General features: G+C 36.7%; 2 protein-coding genes across 12 annotated transcripts; one reads left to right on the top strand and one right to left on the bottom strand.

The window, feature by feature from the left end:
• Positions 1-1,047: 1,047 nt before the first annotated feature.
• On the bottom strand, positions 1,048-17,030 carry LOC135116600 (ubiquitin carboxyl-terminal hydrolase 7-like). 9 transcript variants are annotated; one of them, XM_064039109.1, is made up of 23 exons: positions 16,890-17,030; positions 16,665-16,797; positions 14,773-14,894; positions 13,655-13,983; positions 13,391-13,554; positions 12,876-12,993; positions 12,513-12,654; positions 12,164-12,338; positions 11,700-11,892; positions 11,222-11,375; positions 10,693-10,829; positions 10,425-10,521; positions 10,019-10,255; positions 9,393-9,666; positions 8,312-8,403; positions 6,253-6,470; positions 5,776-5,883; positions 5,309-5,474; positions 5,110-5,231; positions 4,705-4,840; positions 4,159-4,317; positions 3,975-4,068; positions 1,048-3,849 (listed from the first exon to the last, which is right to left on the bottom strand). In XM_064039109.1, the coding sequence occupies exons 1-23, from the start codon at positions 16,944-16,946 to the stop codon at positions 3,734-3,736; spliced, it is 3,543 nt and encodes a 1,180-aa protein (XP_063895179.1). In that variant the 5' UTR covers positions 16,947-17,030; the 3' UTR covers positions 1,048-3,733. The 9 variants fall into 9 exon arrangements, with proteins under 9 accessions (XP_063895179.1, XP_063895182.1, XP_063895181.1 ...); XM_064039112.1 differs by having other exon boundaries at positions 1,048-3,834; XM_064039111.1 differs by having other exon boundaries at positions 5,309-5,471.
• Positions 17,031-17,278: 248 nt separating this feature from the next.
• Positions 17,279-22,360, top strand: LOC135118098 (uncharacterized). Of its 3 annotated transcripts, XM_064039142.1 has the most exons (6): positions 17,279-17,915; positions 20,326-20,532; positions 20,771-20,887; positions 21,546-21,662; positions 21,884-21,976; positions 22,090-22,360. In XM_064039142.1, exons 1-6 carry the CDS (start codon positions 17,876-17,878, stop codon positions 22,344-22,346), a joined length of 831 nt encoding a protein of 276 aa, XP_063895212.1. In that variant the 5' UTR covers positions 17,279-17,875; the 3' UTR covers positions 22,347-22,360. The 3 variants fall into 3 exon arrangements, with proteins under 3 accessions (XP_063895212.1, XP_063895219.1, XP_063895213.1); XM_064039143.1 differs by lacking the exon at positions 17,279-17,915 and having other exon boundaries at positions 19,817-20,532; XM_064039149.1 differs by lacking the exon at positions 22,090-22,360 and having other exon boundaries at positions 21,546-21,976.
• Positions 22,361-23,406: the final 1,046 nt, after the last annotated feature.

Raw genomic sequence — 23,406 nt, 5'->3', positions numbered from 1 at the left:
GCATCCTCCCGCTACGCTGCATCATGCGGGGCAGTGTGAGAATCGCCTAAATGTAACTGTTGCTGCTCCCTAAAATGTAAATAAAATAAAAAAATGCTTACCATCGAAGATTTATGTTTCATATAATGAATAAACCATTGCGTCCGTCTACAGAATTCATTATGAAATCAAATGCAACTGAGTTCCAGTGCTTTTCACATGTAGCAACTGCCTATATCACCTTCTAAGTTAGCCAATATCGCTTGGTCAGATTAGTTGCCAAATGGCAGCCGAGAACTTTCGTAGCTTCCGAAAAACGGAGAAACTCGGTGGTCACTCATCTCTCTCATAGTTAGAGAATTATTCAGTGTAAACTTTATTACCTAAAAAAGATACCTACCGATGACTGATATGCGCCAAAGGATATTGATGAGACTGACTGGTGTTGATAAAATGCCGCTGCAGGTGAACCAAAACAATTAAATCTGGGTTGAACTAGAAGAAAATTACTTGAGGCATCGTGGACCACCATATATTTTTTCAGTTACATCTTTTCGACGTCACCAGATATCATGCAAAATGTTTAAATAGATTATGATTTTTTCCTTTATCCCTTTATCGAGATTTTGCTTCGGTTGTGTAGGAGAGATACATAAGTGTATCGTTTCCAAATATCCAATAGTTTGATCACCAAAAATAGACTTTCAATAATATAGAGTACTTTTGCATACATTGCTTGGATTTATTCCTTTTTGGCTATAAGTTTCCCTGGGTTTTCCTTGCATCAAAATTGAGGTATGCGCTATATCCCGGATCAAAAAATTATTGTATGCCCAAAACTGTTGCTTATCAGTTAAACTCGCTCCAACATGATACCTACTTATTACACGTTATTTCTGTTACCACTTTTAGCTACAGCTTAATACCTATTAAAATAATGTAACCTTGTTTCATAAAGCACGATTCTCATGAAAATTAAGAAGCAGTACCTTTGGAATTTTAGGTTTCAAACTGGACTGATGGAGGAGGTACATCCTCAATCAAGGGAGACTTACAAAACAAACCAAATAAAACAAATATAGGATTATATTCAGTGAAACATTCAAATCCAACATAACAAACATTGGAGTACTTTCAATGTTTGCACAAGCTGTATACAGACTCGCCTACGCAACGGGTTCGAACCTTGTAAGATAGCTCAATAGGTGAAACAACTAATAGATTATAATCCCATTTGCCACATTTTATTATCATCGGCACGTATCAGCTACTAAGCCACTATGTTGCTAAGATCTTTCAAAGTACCTCAAACCATGTTAATGAAAATAGCGCAACCAACACACATTGTTAACATAAAAATTAACGAGTTGAATAGAAACATTAGAAAGAAAACAATCTACACGCGGGGACATCGCTCTCACTCGTTTAGTCAATCTATATAATATTCTCGAGATGCGGAATAACGTTCTCCAGACACGAAATAATAACTAAAAAAGGGTATAAATTAAATTAAGCATTATCATTTCAAACCATTAAAAATGTCTTAAAACGTCTAAGGCATCTTTACGAAAACTTATTGTATTTTTTTCTTAATTTATTACATCATATATATACATAATTTCGACATAATCATTTATTTAAACGTAACATATCTCTGGCAGGTCAAGTAAAAAATTAAATAGTAACATTACATAAAGTTATACTTTGTGGAAAACCAGTGTAATTTCACTTAATGTAACAATAATAAGCAATATTATCTCAAGTCGCCGAGTGTTACACCTTACGACATATTGTTATCTACATCTTACACTTTTTACGAAACATGCAAAAAGTAAAGTTTTCCACAAAATATAATTTTACAATGATCTTCTAAAATGAAAGATTCTGATTCAACCAATAATAAAATAGTAACACGTAGACCGCTTCGCTTTAGATCGCTCGGACGCTTTTAGCCAGAATTAACAATACAGTGCTAACGTTAAATCTATTATGTGCAATTAAACCTAGTGTACACTTGAGGCCGCTAAACGCTACGCCATCTTGCTGGTCTATTGTATACTAATTGATATCGTCTTTGCCTCAAACATACACCCGGGTGTTGGCAATTCGACAATCAATAAAACATTTTAAAATTCCGTATATAATATACTCCAATAATTTCTATAAAATCAGATTACACATGAGTTTTAGCGAGTGTCTTTTTAAACATTTTTAATAGAAAAGCACAAACCACCACAATGATTGTCGTTTGTTAAGGTATGTGCATTAGCTATGTACAGGCTTCACTAATATTTATTATCACAATACCGTCATTGTAGATACAAAATTATTCTTTTTTAAAACAATAAACATTCAAATTCACTTGCCAATCATGGTTGTTTGACATCAAATACCCATGACGCAAAACAGTATGATTTTGAGCAGTCTAAGAAAGTTACTATCGTCAAGCTAATTTATTTATCTTGTAAAGTGATATAAAATTAATTAGTGTTGGATATATGTAAGCGTATATCGTTTATCACCAAATACATCTATTGTTGAAAATGAATGTCACTAAGAATTATATTTAATTGGCTGTATTTTATACCTTCGAATATTATACTATTACTATCATGCATTTCATTCAAACTCGATTACTATGTTCAACATTTATAATAAAATAGTTTTTAACATTACAAGCTTCTGAAAACTTTACTGTCATAATAACGAACGATCAGCAAGCCGATTTTAATTTAACTGTAAATACTTCTTTATATTACACTAGTTTGTTAATATAGTTAATCAAACAAGCGTCAACACACAGAGGCACATTTTATTACTATTCAAATTCATGTCTAAACATAGTTGTCTTGTATATTCAGTGAAAATGCTTTACATTGCCGAATCACCCCGAATACCGCCGGCGAGCGAGGCCGAGTCTCCGGCCGACTCGCGACACTACGCCGCCTCGGCCGCGCTCGCAGACCGGCCTCAGTACATTAAACATAATCAAACAGCAGTGGACATAACTTGATGTAGGAGGCCACGTGATTCACTCACTGGTTACAGAAGGTGTGTTAGACACAGAGCCTTGGAATCGCTGGAGCGTACTGTCCGTACGATACAAATAAACATAGATTTTACCGATACATGCACTCTACTACGAAGCTACACTACGTGACCATGCCCCTGCATTGAGTTTCAATCGTCGGTCACGTTGATTTAATTTATTTACTGTTAAATTACAATTAAATATTTAAAATATGAACGTGATTTATAACCATAAAACTTACTAATGCCACCGATAGAAAGTAAATTATAACGCTATACATGAACAAATATGATGGATAATACTCGATTGTGTCACTTTACCAGCGAGACGTCTCCTGCTTCGATGTCGACGCTAACACAATTACTCGACGGCCAAACAAAGCTTTAATTCCAAATTATCATAAAAGCAATTTTCTAGCAGGACTAATCTGTGGCCTCAGTGTCTGTTACACATAACGTTCAGAATCAGTTTCCTACGTAGAATAAATAGGGTGATAAAGGAAGTCAAATTGGTGTTAGCGATGCACGTAATAAGTAGATAAAGCTATTATTTGTTGCGTATCCGGACGATAGTAACACTGCACGAGCAATACACATATTGAATAAAGTTCATGGATAAACGAAGAAGCCAAATAAATTATGGAGTGGTCCAGAGTAGGAAATGATTAAGTATAATATGTATGTGTGTGTGGTACTATCGCGCGGCTGCGAGCGAGGCGGCGGCTCAGTTGTATATCTTGATGGCCTTCTCTAGGCAGTTGACGCGGGACCGCTTGGGCGTCTTGTTGATGTGCTCCAGCCCCAGCCACGGCCGGGCCGTCGCGTCTGGAAGGGACAGATCTAGATTAAATTTTAGCACACATTCTTTTGAGGATTGGCTCTATTGTAACATAGAATTTTGACTAAAACTGAAAGTTTATTGTTCCAAAACATGACAGGAATTTACAAGCGGGCTTGATACTCACTCGCGTTACTACTTGGCCTGAAGTCGTAAATGTTTATTGTCGCTCCTTCACTTATGTAGTTAGGTCTGCCATTTGTCACTATAGCGAAATTGTACTGAAAGAGAAACGAAAGAAACGATTATTTAAAAATAAAGATGGGGAAAAAATGCATTACAAATCATTAGAAAAATATGATAATGTTTACCTTTTCCCACTCCTTGTCGGGTATGTCGAGCTTCTTCTGCAGGCGGTCCTTGACGGCCTGGAAGGGCTCGTTGTGCTTGACGCGCGCGTAGAAGGGGATGCCGAACGTCGCGTACACCTGCTTGTGGAAATGTGCGCACGGCACTATTATCTCGTCCTCCTGGAATGTACAAAGAAAAGAATTTTAAATATTTAGAAATTTTATTTAACTCGCTCATTATATTATAGCGTCGAAAATAAAGCAGCCTTCTTTGAGATACGAAAAGTATTTAAAAAAATCTGTCCATTCGAATTAATTTCACGTTATGACATTTTTATCAAACGACCCCTCCCGCTGTGGGTTAGCAGCGTGAAGGAGTGTCAGACTTTTACTGACTAAAACCCATCATATTCATTCTTAAGCCACTTTATGTACCATGGGACAGTAACCCTTTCGAACAATCCCGCAGCCCCGGCGGGGACGTTAAGACATCTGATAAGCTAATTACTTTTCTTACTAGTCAAAACACTTTATATTCTACTCTACTATATTTTTTGTGAACTTTACCTGCAAATTGAGCTCATCTCTGGGTATCTCCTCTATTCTGTAGAGTCTGGGCGGTGATATGGTGACCTGGTCCAGCGTCAGCTCAGGATCGGGGCCCGGTAATACTTTGTGACACGACACCTCCACGATCCTTAACCTGAACACACATTTTAAACCATGCTATTTACACTTCATTTTATGCAATGAAGGCACCGAAACTATGTAACTAAAAGCTACAATTCATATGTGGAGGATATATGACTAGTGACTATATTGTATCTGGATACAGGAAAGAGTTCCCTCGAGTAAAAATATGAGAATCAACCAGAAGATAAATATTTGTTTCTAATTCTTCTCACTTCAGAAGCGTCTGAAACTTTCTTTATATAAATATAGTATTAAATATAAATGTGGTATTGTACTCACGTTCCAGAACCATCGGGCGACATTTCAACAACTTTAGCTGCCTCTTGTAAGATGTCTGACACCTTACCTCCTTTGTTTGGATATAAAATTAATTCCTTATCTTCTTTATAATTTGGACCAACCTGAAAAAGATTTACAGAACTTATAGCTATGTTCTTCTTAGTAAACTTATTTAAATCAAAAATGTAATATTTCTTACCCATAAACATTTAAACTGTTTCTTGTTATCCAATTCATTAACTTTAATAGATAATATCTGGTAGAACAACTTCTTAGGGCACTTTGGTTTACAGTACACTAGCAAATCTTTAAGTATTCCGTCGTATGAGTATCTCAGTGGAAGTCCCGGGGTATCCTTGTAGCTGCAACAAATTTATACATAGTTGATCACACCACGCCGCCTTTTTCTTAAACTAATCTTTGCACATATTTGTTAAGGCTTCCTACCCACGTAAGACTTTTTGTATGACAAATAATAGGGCCGATTTTTTGTAGGACATTCTGACAATGATTTTCTGGAGTGTTCTATTTTTCTCCTAAAAAATCGGCGACCTATTAGCGGACGTAGGCGGCTCCCCAAAGTCTTCATCATGATTTTTTCACGAAATACTTATTAAAACACATTAATGCCAGATTAATACAAATAATTTAATCAAAAATACTAACTTTTGACACTTGAAGAACTGTATTAAGTAGGGGTCGACATTGAGCCGCTGTCCTACCGCCCGCGCCATCTGATCATAGCGCATCTGCATCGACAGCTCCATTGTAAACCTTTGAAAAAAGATTGCAACATTAGAAGAACCAGAGCTAATGCTACCAGCATTAGCTCTGGTTAAGCATGGAATCTATTGGGACTTCCATGACCACCCGCTTACTTTGCGAGACCCTTTTCTTTCGAAACCTATAGAAAACAGATGTAGAATTGATAATTATGATAGAATTCGATTATTTCAAGGGGCTTCGCCAGGCGTAACCGGCCAGGAGTTTCTATTGGCTTAAATTTTCATCAACAGAATAGATTAAGTTGTATGACGTGGTGTCTCCAGCACCACATCCTGCATATGAAGAGGTAGGAGTTTTCTATAAAAGCAAGGGAACAAAAGGAGTATCTAAATAAGCACGTAAATAACAAACGCTCACCCAGGATCATTAGGCACAGTCTTATCGACAAACTGCACTTCGACCTTGTAGAATATGTACTTGAAGTAGTCCTGGCAGGTGGGCAGCTCCAAGTCCTCGTGTCGATGGTCGGCGCGCTCGAACACAATGATGTCGCCGTCCATCAGCTCGTCCAATACCTGGCCGCGTGCACACGACTCAACCCGAGGGTAGCCCGCCTTATGCCCTCCCTCCGTAGTTTGTGGCGTATAACAATATGCGTGGGATATGCTACCTCATTTCATATGTGACCTCATTACAAACTACATGTTTATGTTTTTTTTTTTTTGTATATGACAGCGAAACAACCAATAACAATTGTTTTTTTTTAATTTAAAATGCTTTTTTTATATAAGGCAGGGGAAAAAATCAATAATAATTATGTTTTTTTATTCTTAATTCAAAATGCTTCAATGTCTATTGAGCTCTCTAATTGAGTATACAATAGGAACATTTTCCCACGGGGTTTTTAGATATGCATAATGACTGCGCATATTGATTATGTTAACTACTTTGTTGAAGCCATACTAGTCTTAGTGAATATTTAATCTTAGCAAGCTTGAATTGTTGTGTATCTCATCCTGGGCTCAAACCAACAAATTAAAATGGTACTTTTACTTTTTAAGTGTATACTCTCTTCTTCTTCCTTGAAATAGAAGACTGTATACTAAAAAGCAATCTACATATCTAAAATATTTATGGTAACCATTTTTATTGTTTTGGGCTCAGTTTGAAACTAATTCAAAGCTTTCTAAAGTCCAATACACACTAATATTTTTGGTGCCAAATTAACGCATGTTGATATACGACACAATCCTATGGAGAGCTGACGCAAGTGGTGATACAAGTAAACCAGAATAATGAGGCAGTGTGTATGGTCTGCTCGTGATCAAAATATTGACCATGGATCATATATAGCACAGGACACGAAACACGCTCCAATTTCAAACGAAAAAAGCAAACATTATTGCCCGATAATATATCGCATATAATTTATTTTAAGACCTGTGTCTACGTGGTTATCCTGTGGTAAACATATCCATGAACGTGAGTCACTCAAGTAGCTTAAAAATTAATCAAATAAGCTGGTGTATGGGAATGACTTTAATTGAGGGAATTATGAGGACTAGCTGATACATACAAATGATAAATATTACAGCACTGTTCAGAGAGCGAATTGACATTATGTCTAGCATTTGCCCAACTATGTAGTGCATTGGACTTTCGTGTGTTATTTAAGAGTACTAGTAAGGTATTTTACACGGAGAGTCTGCACAAATAGGACATATCATATTCATACTCAAAATATTACATAACAGCCGTTCCCAATATTTTATCTATCTATTGTTTTACTTACTACTAATAGGAATTGGACATTAAAATAATGTCAAAATTCTACGTCTAGCAAGCAAATCAATAGATACTAAGAATATTGGGAATGGCCAATTAGCAAGTAAGAGCCAGATGTTATGTGATACTCGCAAAATAAAATTAATAAGCTTCAAGCTTCGTGACCTCGAGTTCGAAGTATTTTATTTATTATTACGCACAAGCGCTTAGGTTATAAGCACGGATGACGTAATCCTATGGAATGTTAAGGAAGAATTTATTTTCGTAAGTGGAAGAAAAAATCTCTGGATTAAACAATAACATTGTTGAATAAAATAAATAACTGGTTTTAAGGTCTGAACAGTGCCATTTGAAGTAACGCAGTATGATAAATGATAATAAATAATTAATTACTTATAAATACTATACCTGAGCCAGCAATACCTGAATGTGGGATCAAACTAGAACTAAAATCGGTCATAACATTACACTATTTTATTCCTAATCAAGTTCTAGGAGACATTTATATAATTTAACATGGAATCAACCAAAACTATTCTTATTAGTCACAAGGTTACAGAAATATATACTTTATGATCTCTTATATGGAAGTTAAGACTCATCTAAATACATATTTACTTGGGAAGATATTTGTAGAGTAGAAGCTTACAACTAGTGAATGGTTTGATAGGATAAAACTGATAAATAATACCTTTTCAAGCGGCTCACTGTAGTTGTTGATCTTCTCAACAAAGTCAGGTTTGATCTCTTCATATAAGACAAGTGGAGTATCAGGAGGGAAACCTAGAGCGAAAAAATACGTTAGTTAAAATTGAACCCAAATCTATGCTAAATTATTAAGAGGAAAAAGGGTCCGAAACTTTCACTCTTGGGAAGCCACACTATCCCCAGGTAAAAAAGGCTATATTTTATCCAGTATAGTTATCGGCACGGATATTGAGCCCTGACCTTCACCTGCGCAGAAGCGATTTATTGGTTTATTGCTTTATATGTACAGTGCGCAAAGCGATCCCCACTCTTCCGCCGAGAGCTCAATATCCGTATAGTATCCGCCGATAACTATAAGAGGAAATTAGTTTCCACAAGACGTAGATGAAACCACGGAAAACACCGAGTTTAACGTAAAAAAGTTACGTTGAAATGCATTTTGTATACAGAATGATGTTAAAATTGTCATTACCAACATCAAATAGCGTCATGTATGGCAATATTATGTAAATACGAAATTAATATTCATTGCTTTCAAGTTCAACAAACTCATTGACTCTATCGGCAGAATCATATTTAATAACATAGATAATGATAGATTTAAATAACCTGTCTTATGTTTAGATACCTAGACTATTCAAAATTCTAAAGGACAATGACAAACTGCTTTCTTATTATTACTGATACTTCGTGCTTATTTAAATTGTGATCAAAAAGCACAGGCTTTCTATGCAGAATACTATATAAATGGCGAAGTAATATATCTCCATATAAAGTAGTCATATCTCGTCATGGCACGAGAACAGAATAAGTTCCTTCAAAGCAACAGAAACATCAACCATAATTCGATAATCGATATTCATTAAATCGAATGATGTGCCAAAATGTGGTGCCATACCACAAACCATGCGGCATCTTCTGTGCTGCCCACTATGCCCCGACAGCTGCATAGTGGATGACCTTTATAACGCTACTGACAATGCCGTATTCGTAGCGAAATATTGGGCCTCCAAAATTTAAGTTGCCATCGACTCGCCAAGAAGAAGATTAAATCGAACACTAACCTGCACGCTTATTGAGTATCGGTATAAGATCAGCGGGCTTGCTGGCAATCGGCAAGTAGTGGTGTCCACAATAATGAATGCGCTTCTGTTTCGGGTCGTAAAACTTGAAGAACAGTACAACGTCATTTTCCTTGTCGAAGGTCGGTAGTGCACTGAAGCCGGAGTCGGGAGGTAACATCTCTAGGAATATGTTCCAAGGGTTCATGTTTTCGGAGACATCGGCCACGGTCTTGTGTTGATCGTTGACGATGTCTAGGCAAGTCGGTCTGCAGGTCTGTTGGAGAAATTTTGTTGATGTTAACACTTCTTTAGGTTGGTCTAAAACAGTCTGGGGAAAAAACCTGACAGATTTTTTTAATACATTTGAAGAGGGGTGGGTTGTATGTTGTATAAGAGCAATCTGCATATACGATTAAAAATAAACCCTGTTTTTTTTTAATAATGGCAAAATTCATCAAAAGATCTCCCTCCCGCTGTGGGTTAGCAGCGGTGAGGACTTGTACTGACTAAAAATCCATCATGTTCCGTCGTAGACTTTTTATGTACCAGGGCCGCGGCGGCAACTCTTTCGAATAATCCCGCAGTCCTGGCGGGCCTTGGCCCCACATAAGCTACAATCCCCTCACCTGGTTAGAGCGTGCACTGAAGGGCCAGGGCCTGAGCTGCTTGAGCGGGTACTTGAAGTTCTCAGCCAGCATCTCCATGAGGTCGGCGACGGTGGCCTGCTTGCGGACGCGGAACACGCGGTAGTGCGCCCGCTCGGGGTCGTACAGGTCATTGCCCTGGTGACCGTCGAAGGCTTCTTCCAGTACTACGTTCACGTTCATGTATAAATGGGCTTCGTTGCGCTCTTTGCGACGGATCTGGGGGAGAAAGTTGGGATTATTTAGAGTGTTATTGAAATCGAATGCCTTTTTATCCTGTACCACTTTTTAGGCAGAAATTCAAGAGATGACAACTATAAACTATATCATTCTGAAGTCTGGACTTCTGAAAGAAGGGTCAATCAAATGTTTTAGAAAGGTTACTTACAGTTTCAATCCTCTTTTCTTCAGCGAGCCTTTCGCTCAACTCTGTAGGAATGTCAGCCTGAGTGACCTCTTGCAAGACAGTCTTCAACTGTGAATCCCTGAAAACCAACATACAAATTTTATCTTACAAATGTCACAGTTTAAGCTTATTCGTACGGTTCTCGTACATGCAAAGTTCAATACGTGACTATTACGCTTGAACAGCAAAAACACTACTGAATTTCACGTGAACGAATACAAATGCAAAAAGTTTTCGATTAAGAACTTACCTAATATAAACCAACATGTAAGCGTTGGTGCAATGGCGCACGGTCAACGCCATGTCCTCGTCGTGGCCGCCGTAGTTGTACTCGATGGCTTCCTGCTTCGTGCAGCGGGACACTACATCGTCGTCGAACTTGCACCACTGTATAACAAAAAGAGATTTTATTCAGTACTTATATGATCTATATTGTGGAAGCATTAAATTGGAAGGATGCAGCCACTTGTTCATGTGTTAGCACCTATTTAAGGACAGTTTACTTGACATAATTTGCCAAGGCTCGGTCCAACTACGTTGGAATCGGCATCCAGTCTGAAAGTTGCAAGAGAGTACCATTGTTTTACACATAGCAACTACCGTCCTGACTTCCACAGGCAAACCAATATCCCTAGAGTGAGACTGTCGAATTTCTGGATTCCGACCACCTCTAAAATGAGATCCAGGTTCCATAATTAGTCCATGTCGCGTCTTTCTAAGCTTCAGATCCTCAAACACGACCAATAACCTTAATTTCATTATTAGAAATTATATCTCACCTTCCCGTCGCCCTTAGGGTTGATGAAGACCACATAGTGACCTCCGTGATTATCTCCCGAGTGTACCAGCACCGCGTGTAACGTGTAATCTGCTGGCGTCTCCGGCTTCTCTTGAAGATATGCGTCCAAGTTGATGTGCTCGTAGAACTCGAACCTGCGGGTTGTACGAGAGGTCATGAAAGTAGATATATAGGTTGGAGGATCAAGAAAAATGGGTTTGTTATGTATCCTTGAAATTAGTGTTGAGAGGAATTCATATGTCAATTGAACTTGGAAATTAATCATACAGCTCTTGCACAATCATAAAGATGATGAAATTTTTTGACTTTTTACAACTCTCTGGAACTACTGAACCAAATCCAGAAATTATTTTCAATAACATTTCAAACCTTTTAAGATAACATTTAAATACAAAGCTGGATCATCTCTACCCTGGCTATTCAATGAGAAGATTCACATGAATAGGTACTTCACTTACCTATCATTAAACTTGACAGAGCTATCCGTGATGGGGTCATACTGGAACCTCATGAGGTGTAGATGCAGCACCGGCGGGAACGAAGCGAAGATCACGCCTTTCTCCGCCTCTTGGAGACCATGTTCCCCCGCGTCGTACTTGTTCTCGCCATCTAGAGTCTCCGTACTGATGTAGTCTTTGAACGACTCGTCGACTGGAATAAAATGGGTAGGATGCTTAGTTTGTGTAAATAAAACAGTGGTACTTCCATTTTCGTTTGTTATATTAAACTAGTGATGTTGATTATATATTTTGCGTACTTTATCTTACTCTTATCTTTACTAGTTTATGCTATACCAGGCTATAAATGATATTAATAATTACTCAATGACACGCACTTTTAATTTCAATCTTATTTTGCTACTTGTTTTAAAGCACGCTACTATTACTATCAAAAGAAATACATAAGTGCATTGTATACTCACTATTCTTCTTCCCCTTAATATTAAGCTGTATATCGTAGAAGGTTTCGACGCGCGTACTGGACACGTTGACGTTCTTACACTTGATATATGAGGTCATCTTGCCCTCAAACAGACGCGGAACCGTTCCCTCCACGCAAGTCCCCTTCATTTTACTCTCCAGTTTATCTAGCAATACCTGGAATTAATTTGCCTTGTGATTTCCACTTTGTCAAAGGAAATTGTGACAACACTGAAATGCTGCCAAGTCTGTGATTTTATGGCTGTTTGAAGCTAATAGTGACGAAATTAATAAGCATCTATAAATAACATCAAATTGAGCAATCAAAGTATGAGTAAGCTTAGAACTTACCCTAAGAAATTCTTGAACATCATGTTGCATAAAAGAATCCAATGTCTCCCAACCAAAACTCTTTGTTAGTTTCTTTGTGCCCACTGGTTTATCAGAAAATTGTAGTTCATAGAAAACTCTTTGCAATGCCAAAGCCACCGACCTAGGAAATAAAGAAATGCAAATCATCAGATATTTTGTTTTCTGTATTTATCGAAAATCGAAAATGACGCATCCATGATTTCGAATTGCCAAAATTGAGAAATTATTTTGCGTTTTTCCAATTTATCAGCATGGCCTTCGATAGACATTAGCCAGGATAATCTACAAAGTTTCACTCTAAGTAATAGATACGTAGGATAGATTACAAAATCAGCCATTTACCTGGTACTGTCGTCAGATTCTGTTGGCATTTTATAAACGGCCTTACGTAGTTGATTTGTGAAATACAATGTTTGTAACAAGGAGTTCATGTAACACGTCGCGCCTTGATTCTTGAGACCTGAAATAAACAAATTAAAAAAAAAACTTGCAGACTTGTTTACAGATAGTTTATAAGAGCAACTACCACGCTTTTCGCGCCCACGTGGAAGGGCGAATGTTTACACGAAGAAATTGTTTATTTCTTAGAAAATCGTATCTTCGAGACGAGATACGACGCAGTACCACCTACCCTTCCATATAAAAATAAAGGCTTCCATAGAAATTTAAGACCAGATTCAATGAACTGTTATATAGGGCTATTACAGCTTTCAAGCTCTTAAGAGCACTAAACGCCGCAAGGTCGCGTATAAAATTGAAGCAGCCATTTGAGAAGCATGCACGTCATTCAAAGCCATAGAAAGTCTTAAAGTGTATAATGAAATGAAAAGTTCCGTGATATGTTACACAAGACTTACCGACATAGCCGGTATGTTTCTTCGAGTCCCAAGAGACACCGTGCGGCGCCTCAGCGGTCACGTGGACCTCCAACGTGATTGCGTCGTCTTTTATGTAACCCTTTTCGGGATCCAAAACGTCGTTCCATGCCATGAAGTGGGAGAAACCCCAATCGTTCTCTTTACTGGAGATATTACAAATAGACATAAGATACAATACCAAACAATCCATAACTACTTGATATATGCAATTGAATACTTAGAACAGAAAAAGTAACAACAAACCTATAAAACAAGTGCTGGATCTTCCTGAAGAAAGGCTCAGTATCTGGCTTGTGGGAGATAAGTCTGAGTTCTGCCATAGCATAGCATGACCAACTGGAAGACTCGCTCTCCCCATTACACTGGAGGAAGAACCCGAGCGACTTCTGTTGTTGCCGGTCGGGGGACGGAGCTTGCCGGGGCATCACCATGATCTTCCACGGAAGATTCCGGACGAAACACGCCGGCGACAACACAGAATCTTTCAAATTCCTGAAGTTCTGTACCGTGAAACGGAATGTCGTTTCTGATCGCGCCTCGTCGTCCTCCATTTCGGCATCGAGACAGGCCAGCTGTGGGAAGGTAAACATCCTGCTGAATCTAATCTCAACTTGTATGTCTGGTTATATGCAAATGAATAACAAACTTTCTGAAAAACTGTTTATCATGAATTTCAGCAAATATGAGGTCATAATATACGAGTTATTAAGAAAGGCAGTTCGAAGTCATAACAAAAGATATATGAATACACAGATGGACTCTAATGGCGCGAATGTACGATACTATCTTTCAAATGGATCATCTAATACCATCATACAGATGCGACGTATGTGTTATTAACAGGATACATGTTCACTTCGTAATAACCACTCTAGCATTCAAATGGCCTTAAATGTTATACAAGAATCGTAAATATTCGCACATTACTTATACAGCAACACGCGAATTCGTGATACTAGTATTATCTGATAAATTAGAACCCAATCTCTGTTTATCAGACCCTGTAGATACTATGAGATTCAAATGCACTATTCTGTCTCCTACACTTAGTGATTTGGTTTTCAAATAAGGGAAGTAGAAAATGGAGACAGAAATGACATTGTGGAACTCACAATTGTCTTTTGGACAGTTTGATACTTTTAAACTAGAGTTAGGGCCTTTTGACAAAGAATCTAGCATTCCAAGTCAAGCTTTACAGTGACAAAGCAATGTAAATAATTCTATCTACTATCTGCATCATATCAGTCTGCTATTCTATAAAAATTTTCAAAAACATTATCTGGTTCAATTGAGCTTGGTCATGATGTTTTGTAAGATTTCAATTTGCCTTTTGTTTTGACTCAACTGTCCATATTACTCACCGGCATGTCTGATGATGTGGTTTCCTGATTCTTCATGACTTCTCCCATGACTACCTCGCCGTTAGGACCTTTCATAAGATCGTCCTCCCAAGTCTTGTCAGTGACAGTGTCTACAGTTTCCACTGCAAGAGAACAAAGATAGCTACATTAGTACCAAGCTCCAGTCAACACATGATTCATACAATGTTTGACATTGAATTATTTACTTCTAAGATACTATATCTTGTAATCAATACACATGATATCAACTTCTGTGGGTGAGTGAAATTCAGTATCTAGTCTTAAAAGTATAGAAGTAATAACAATGTGTCATGATTTGGATGAAGTGTACTTGTTTATCGTGATTTTTTATTACTAGCAATTAAATAACAATGATACAACATAAAGAGAGTAAAAATACATGTTACCTCTACTTGATTTGGATTAACAACACACTAAAGTAAACTTAACAATTAAAATAGAACACAGCAACTATTCAGGAGAAACAAATCTGTCCATTGTTTTACAGATATGAATTTTGACAGTTGTTGTCACTTTGACAATGCATTAGAAGAAAGAAAAATATTAATTTCAGCCAGGTTTCTTCATAGAGCCTTTTTTGTGACAACACAGATCAGCTTATAAAACTTTTGCAAGTGGGGTGCTCTATTTGTGTTTTAATTATTAATCAAATGTGTTTGATTATTTATAACAAAGCTAGTCATATTCACAAAAAGCTAGACATGTAACAAATACAGCTAGACAATAGACAGGCATACATTAAATTTTCATGACACACCCACCCACCAACAACCTAAATACTGCATATAATTCACCAAAATTGTATGAAGTATTGCAACCCATAGTCCTCTTGTGGTAAGTAGCTTCTCTCTGGGGTTGCACCCACAACCCAAGGTACTTTGTGGTATTCTGATATCTCAGCTAGGTATACTACTGCCAAGTTTCAGAAAAAAACATTCAGCAGTTATTGCATAAAAGTGCTACATATGTCCAAACACAGTTCTGCCTTCAGAATATTTGTAGGATAACTTCATCTGTATATAAATTTGCAAAAAAAGCAGCTAAATTAATTTTAATGAAGTCTTAAATACAATAAAATGACATTTGTAATAGGTGACAATGTCTAAAAAGTATATCTAAAACCCTTTAAACTAATCAATGAATAAGCATGAACACATTTAACAGGCTTATCTAGCAGCTAGTGTGATAAAAATGATAATCAATATTATTCTTTTAGTCTGTAACATATGAACACGAGTTTCCTCACTTGACAGTTTTGTTTATTTTCATGTTGTTAACTAACTCCTAAAAGTTGGCAATGATACACACTATGACATGCATGAAAAGATCACATTGACATTAAACACACTGAGGCAAATACATAAATACACAAACTACACAATGTATTAAAAATAAACTGTTTTCAGACACTATGACAAACACAAACAGTAACTGATTAAATTAGCTATTACTAAATTCAATAAAATTACTTACATCAAACATACATTTAAGACAAAGATATTCTATAATTAGATATTTTCGTTTCACTCTCAAGACAACGACTTGCACTTTTGAAACAAAGAAAGCTACACTCTAAATCTAATAAGTGAACATTCAAGTACACATTTTTATCATGGTTTTATACTGATGATTATCATTTGACAAAACAGATACAACAAATTAACAATGTCAACTTATTCAATACAATTTGAGGTTATGTAGCATAATCTATTTAACTTTAAGTTCAATAACACTTACAAATTAACGTAATAAGCGATTCTAAAATAAAACTATGATGAGTAATGGTTTCGTATGCGGTGTATTTAGGTGTTACCTGGGCAATGTGTGGGAGAGGCAGTTGATTACAATGTAAATATTGTGACATGACTAACCATCTTGAGTCTCCATCTCCTCCACCTGGTTCACATTAGAGTCGTGCTGCTGCTGCCTGTCCGGTGCAGGCGTGTGGTTCATGTTAGCCGGGCGCGCCACGGGGGACTCTCGCCCACTACTCTTGGTTATTTCCTGAACAAATATTCCACCATAAGAACAGACTGTACGCACACAGCTTATTCGCACTTATGACGTCCGAACTCCGATTACTGCACTTCACGTACCTCTAACGCTAGGGGATTGCTCCCTTTGAACTTGGTGATTATCCGAACCTTTCTCATCAACTCGGGTGCCCTGCGTGTTTGGGTTTTTACTTGTCTTCAACGTTATGCTGTTAATTTTCAAAGAGTGTTTACTAGCGGCGCGGCCGATGTCTGCAAATTTCAACACAAGGGCCCGATAATAGATAGGAACGCTAATAGCACATTCCTAATCTTATAATCATTGCCAGATTAAGTAGATCACTCTGTCGTATAGCGGTAAAACAGGAATATTCTACAACGTATCCGGGAAAAGACTTATTTTCGCGAAAATAAACAAAATGGTGGATGTTAATTTAATTTCTGGCTTCGGATGTGTGGCCCGGTTTGATCGACGAATCAGGGGCTGGTCACTGCCGTACTTGACTAGATTTCGGTAAAAAATTTAGAAAAGCGCCATCTGCAATCCTCTTCCTAAAGTATTTAATATCTTCAAGTGATAATAGATGGCTCTTTAATCAAAAATTAACTTCCATAAAATATCACTAAAATTATTGAAATCTAAAAATTATTTTATATATTAGTATTACGTAGGAAATCTATCAATTATTTTTATTAAATCTGTACACTATTTTATATACATAAATTATTTTTCTATAATTATTTTTTTGGTTGGCAATAAACCGTGCCAACTGCCAATGCTGAAGTTAGAATTTGAATTTTAATGGCGAGTACAGTACATACAATTTGTGTGTTAAGTTTTCGTCCATTTAAGTGTTTTCTGCTGTTGACTTGCGTTGATTTGAGTTTTACTCATCCGCTGTGTTTTCGGTGAATTAGTGAGTGAGTTGAGCTGTGCTCCTCTGTTTCATTGTTTCACATAACTTGCGAAAAGACGCCATTAGTGTTTAGTATTATTTGCGATAAAGACGCCTTTTGTGATATTTGTGAAATAGACACTGTTATTGTGTTATTAGCGATTAGAGACGCTTGTTTGAGTGCATATAATCATGCCGAGGCGGTGCGAATTGGGATGTTCACACAACCCGGGTAAGTGCTTTCTTTATCAAGTTCATAGTACCTAGGGCCCGATTCTGTTAATAGTATCATTAAGTTATTAATATCAAAATTGAATAGAAATTAAATCGCAATATCAGTTTTAACCATTTCGGGCATTCTGCTACTAATATTTATAAGACCAATCGTATTCCAACGACATTCGATTGGTTGCTATTGGTCTGCCGTTTTGGTTTATAGGTACATATTACCATATTATTCTTAGTCTATATTGCCATATTGCCTCAAAGTCGTGGTGGCCTAGTGGGTAAAGAGCCAACCTCACAAGTATGAGGGCGTGGGTTCGATTCCAGGTCAGGCAAGTACCCATGCAACTTTTCTAAGTTTGTATGTACTTTCTAAGTATATCTTAGAAACCAATGACTGTGTTTCGGATGGCACGTTAAACTGTAGGTCCCGGCTATCATTTAACATCCTTGGCAGTCGTTACGGGTAGTCAGAAGCCAGTAAGTCTGACACCAGTCTAACCAAGGTATCGGGTTGCCGGGTAGCTGGGTTGAGGAGGTCAGATAGGCAGTCGCTCCTTGTACAGCACTGGTACTCAGCTGAATCCGGAATTATTCCCAATAGTCCCTCTATGTGGGATTGTCTTCCAGTTATCACTGACAATTTGTGCCGACTGTTCCTTTGAAAACTGACTAGAGGGACAAATGGGAAGTCTATTTCTCAGTTGTCACGGGGTGATTTCCTTCTTCCTTCCTAAGAAAAATGTAATTACCATAGATTTCAGGTTTTTATTTATTATGTTACATAGAATCACATAAAAATATATATATTATTATTTTAACTAACACAATGTCAACAGGCTTACAAAATCGATTTTTTATAGTAGTTAATACTACTATAAAAACAAAACAACATTATGTTTCCTATAATAGGCACAATCACAGATAACTTTAATTAATACTAATCACAGATAATCACTAATGGTTAAGTTAAAAGTGCTTATTAGTCGCATGCTTATTTGTAACACAGTTTGTAATCTTGTTAAATTAAATAAAATTAAGAAAACGATTGGTGTTAATAGAAATTAATAATATGTGATGTACCTATTAAAGGAAACACAATGTTGTTTGTTATAAGAAATAAAACCTGAAATCTATGATAATTACATTTTTTTCTTTGGAAGATTCTATGTAGCATAATAAATAAAAACCTGAAATCTATGGTAATTACATTTTTTCTTTGGAAGGAAGAAGGAACCGTAGCAAATGTCACCCCGGTGACAACTGAGAAATAGACTTCCATTTGTCCCCTCTAGTCAGTTTTCAAAGGAACAGTCGGCACAAATTGTCACCCCGGTGATAACTGGAAGACAATTCCGCTATCACCCCGAGGACAGCTAGAGGGACTATTACTACATAGTATAAAACAAAGTCGCTTTTTCTGTCATGTGTCATGTTGTATGTCCCTATGAACGCTCAAATCTTTAAAACTACGCAACGGATTTTGATGCGGTTTTTAATAGATAGAGTAACTCATGAGAAGGTTTTTATGTATAATAACATCTATTAAATAATGGAGAAATACTGTTACCCGTGCGAAGCCGGGGCGGGTCGCTAGTTGGGAATAATTCGAATCCGGTTAGACTGGAAGCCGACCCCAACATAGTTGGGAAAAGGCTCGAGGATGATGATATTGCCATATTGCAATCGTAAATCGTTTGCAGACAATATGATTCATTATTGAATCACAGAAAAGGATAAACACGTTTATTTAAAAGAAAAAATAGTGGAATGCCACATACGCTTCAATCGTAATTGAGTCGTGATTGGATCTCAGTCGGATGTGAATCGCATGTCGCTAAAGTAAAATTAGCAGGGCAGGATTCTGCGCAATTTTTCTTTGAAATAAACGTTTTATCCTTTCTGTCATTCAATAATGAATCATTTTGTCTGCAAATGATTTACGATTGCAATATGGCAATATAGACTAAGAATATTATGGTAATATAGACCAAAATGGCAGACCAATCGCAAACCAATCGAATGTCGTTGGAATACGATTGGTCTTATATTAGTAACAGAATGCCCGATATGGTTAAAAAAGCTGTTGCGATGCAATTTCTATTCAATTTTGACATTATTAACTTAACAGAATCGGGCCCCAGAATCGTGCTCCTGAAAGCTCCTAGTCATCCGGATAAACTTGTCATCACGGGAGATACCAACTCAGTCAATTATAAGGTTGGGCGTTTAGAGAAACACAGTTCCTTACGAGTAACCATTTATTACTGAATCCCATATGAAATGATACATGATTTAATAAGATAGACATACATAGATAGACACGCGCACACATACATAGGTAATAGGTATTCATTCATACATACACTATACAATATCAGCATACAAACTTCATATTTTTGTAATTTATTTTTCAGGTGTGACACAACATCAATTTCCACACCCAGAAAAGAATCCTGAGTTATTCAAAGCCTGGGTTAATATAGTTGGTGGAAAACTGGAGACTGCAGATGATATCAAATTTTACAGAAAGCGAGTCATCTGTGACATACATTTTGCAGACAAGTTTAAGAATCGCAACAACCGTTTAAATAACATAGCTGTTCCTACTCTCCATCTTCAGGGTAAGATTTAGATCTTTATTCTTGAACTAGATCGCAATGCCACCTACTGAGTTAAAATTGCCATTAAGAAAACAAAATTCTTAATTATTCACAATTAAACTGAACTGAAATCTTTTAGGCCACCTGTTTGCAGTATATTAATATTTAATTGGATATAAAATGCAGTTCATTCACCCCTTAACCAACTCGGTGAAGGTTGTTGTTTAGTGGGATCTTAGACTTGTTTTACTATTTCCAGGTGCTCCATCACAAGATGCTCATATGCCTCCTGCAACTCCACATATACCAACTGAACTTCCTATGCCTGAACATAATATATGGAATCTGCCTTCTACATCAAAGCAAATAGTCACTGGTACGTAAATGCTTGGCTACCTACATTCTCAAATTATGTTTAACTAGCTGCCATAATTAAATACTGCATTTTTTTTATAATAATAATCCCCCCCCCCATGGGGCCACCTTGACGTGATGGGGGAAGGCATGAACGCTTAAAGAAGTCAGTAAGAACTAGACGACCCTGTGCCAATTGGTAAACATGAGGTACCATCAGAAAATATAGTCATAACACCTCGGCTAACCCTTTCCAACTAACGGTCCCAACTTCCCAACTAACCTTCCCTTTCCCTTTACCTTCTCTTCAGTGTCTGATAAAATATATATCTTATTACTTTAAAATATGTACTCTGCAGTCACCTTCTCTCTTTCACCTCTTAACTTTTCTTTTCTTAAGTTTTAAAACATTGCTCCTAATATAATTTAATGCGACTACGAAATAGAGTAATAATACCCCAGGCGGGTACCGGAGCTAATCGCGATGGAGAATCCCGCCCCTTTGTATTCTGGGTGGGGCGACGCTTTTAAATTTCATTTTTTCATAGATACCTTTAAGGCCACCTGTTTGCAGTATAGTAATATTTAATTGGATATAAAATACTGTTCATTCACCCCTTAACCAACTCGGTGAAGGTTGTTGTTTAGTGGGATCTTAGACTTGTTTTTACTATTTCCAGGTGCTCCATCACAAGATGCTCATATGCCTCCTGCAACTCCACATATACCAACTGAACTTCCTATGCCTGAACATAATATATGGGATCTGCCTTCTACATCAAAGCAAATAATCACTGGTATGTAAACGCTTGGCTACCTACATTCTCAAATTATGTTTAACTAGCTACCATAATTAATTACTGCATTAAGTAATATGTAACTGTTGTGTAGTCATTACAAACACACTTCAACTTGATTTATTGTAATGACAATTTAGGTTAATAATCCTCATGTAACTCACACTAGTAATTTTGATGTTTACAATGACAATGGTGAATTATTATTATTTTATTTTCAGCTGCACCTCCCAATGCGTGTGTTATAGCAGCAGAACATAATTATTGCAGTAAACATGGTATACAACAAAGACGGAAACTTAAAGGAGACAAAAGTAAGTGCCAATGTAGTTTATACCATAAGATATCCAAAAAAAATGTTTATACATAGGCTACTTTTTATCTGGGTGTGGAAAGTAGTAAAGTAAAAGTTTTTTTTTTTTTGCAGAAAAACTGAAATCAACTTCATCGCTGGAGAATGAATTAAAGATTTCAAGATTCCAAATGAAGAATTTAAAAACCGAAATTATTCGGTTACGTAAACGGAGTAGTAGTTTGAAAGAAAGATTAGCCAGCGTTGATAAAATTAGCAATACAAATTGTTTAAAAAAAATAACGAGAAATATGACAACTGCAGCAAAATATTCACAAACATGCAGTACACCCAAACTCACAAGAGAGCTCGTGGGCGGAGGTTTACTTTAAAGGAAAAAGTTTTGTCTCTCCATGTACAAAAGAGTCCCAAGAGTTATACTCTTTTATATAAATACTTTACATTGCCCTCTATAAAATCATTAAAAAGGCTTCTTGCGAAAATTGAAATAGAGTCGGGGCTAAATAAGTTTTTATTCATAAAAATGAGAAAGACTGTGAAGGAATTAAGTCCAGAAGATCGCCTCTGCTGTCTTATTTTTGACGAGATGTCAATATCGCCGCAGATCCATTACGACGGATCTAAGGATAAATTAAAGGGATTCGCTTGGCGTAGTAAAATTGCTGACCATGTTTTAGTTTACATGGTCAAAGGATTAAAGAAAAATTTAAACAGCCTGTTGCATACTTTTTTACAAATTCTGTTAACAAAGCAGAATTAAAAGCCTTGACTATAAAAGTCATTAAATATGTTCAGGGTACAGGGCTTAATATTTTGTGCACAGTGTGCGACCAAAGCACAGTAAATGTCAGTGTAGTGAATGAAATTATTGAAGATAGTAGAATAAAATTCATAAAAGAAAATAAGGAATGGAGACATGATGTAATGGAAGTAGGAAATCTAAAATTATCCCATTATTTGATGTCCCTCATTTATTGAAAGGGTAAGAAACAATTTACTTACGAAGGACTTAAAATATTTCGACTTCGAAGAAAAGGTTGAAAAGACGATAAAATGGGAATATTACCAGAAAATTTATGAAGCGGACAAATTACATGGTGAATTAAAATATGTCAGAAACTAACTGATGAACATATTTATGTGGAGAAAATAAAAAATGAAGGTCAAACACGCAACCCAAATTTTTAGCCGCAGTGTTGCTACAGCTGCAGAACATTTATCTGCTAGGGGCGATTTATCTAATGAGTGCCGCCAAGTAATTACATTTACCAAAATGATGGACAATTTATTTGATTCCTTAAATTCAAGCTCATTTAATATGATACATGGAAAAATGTATAAATGTGGTGTTAGAAACAATTCTCCTCATCATGAATTATGGGAAAATGCCAAAAAGGTATTAAAATCAATAAAATTTATTAAAGTTAAAAA

The sequence above is a fragment of the Helicoverpa armigera genome, chromosome 2, assembly GCF_030705265.1.
Source record: "Helicoverpa armigera isolate CAAS_96S chromosome 2, ASM3070526v1, whole genome shotgun sequence".
Lineage (NCBI taxonomy): Eukaryota > Metazoa > Arthropoda > Insecta > Lepidoptera > Noctuidae > Helicoverpa > Helicoverpa armigera.
This window is presented reverse-complemented; position numbering and strand designations above follow the sequence as displayed.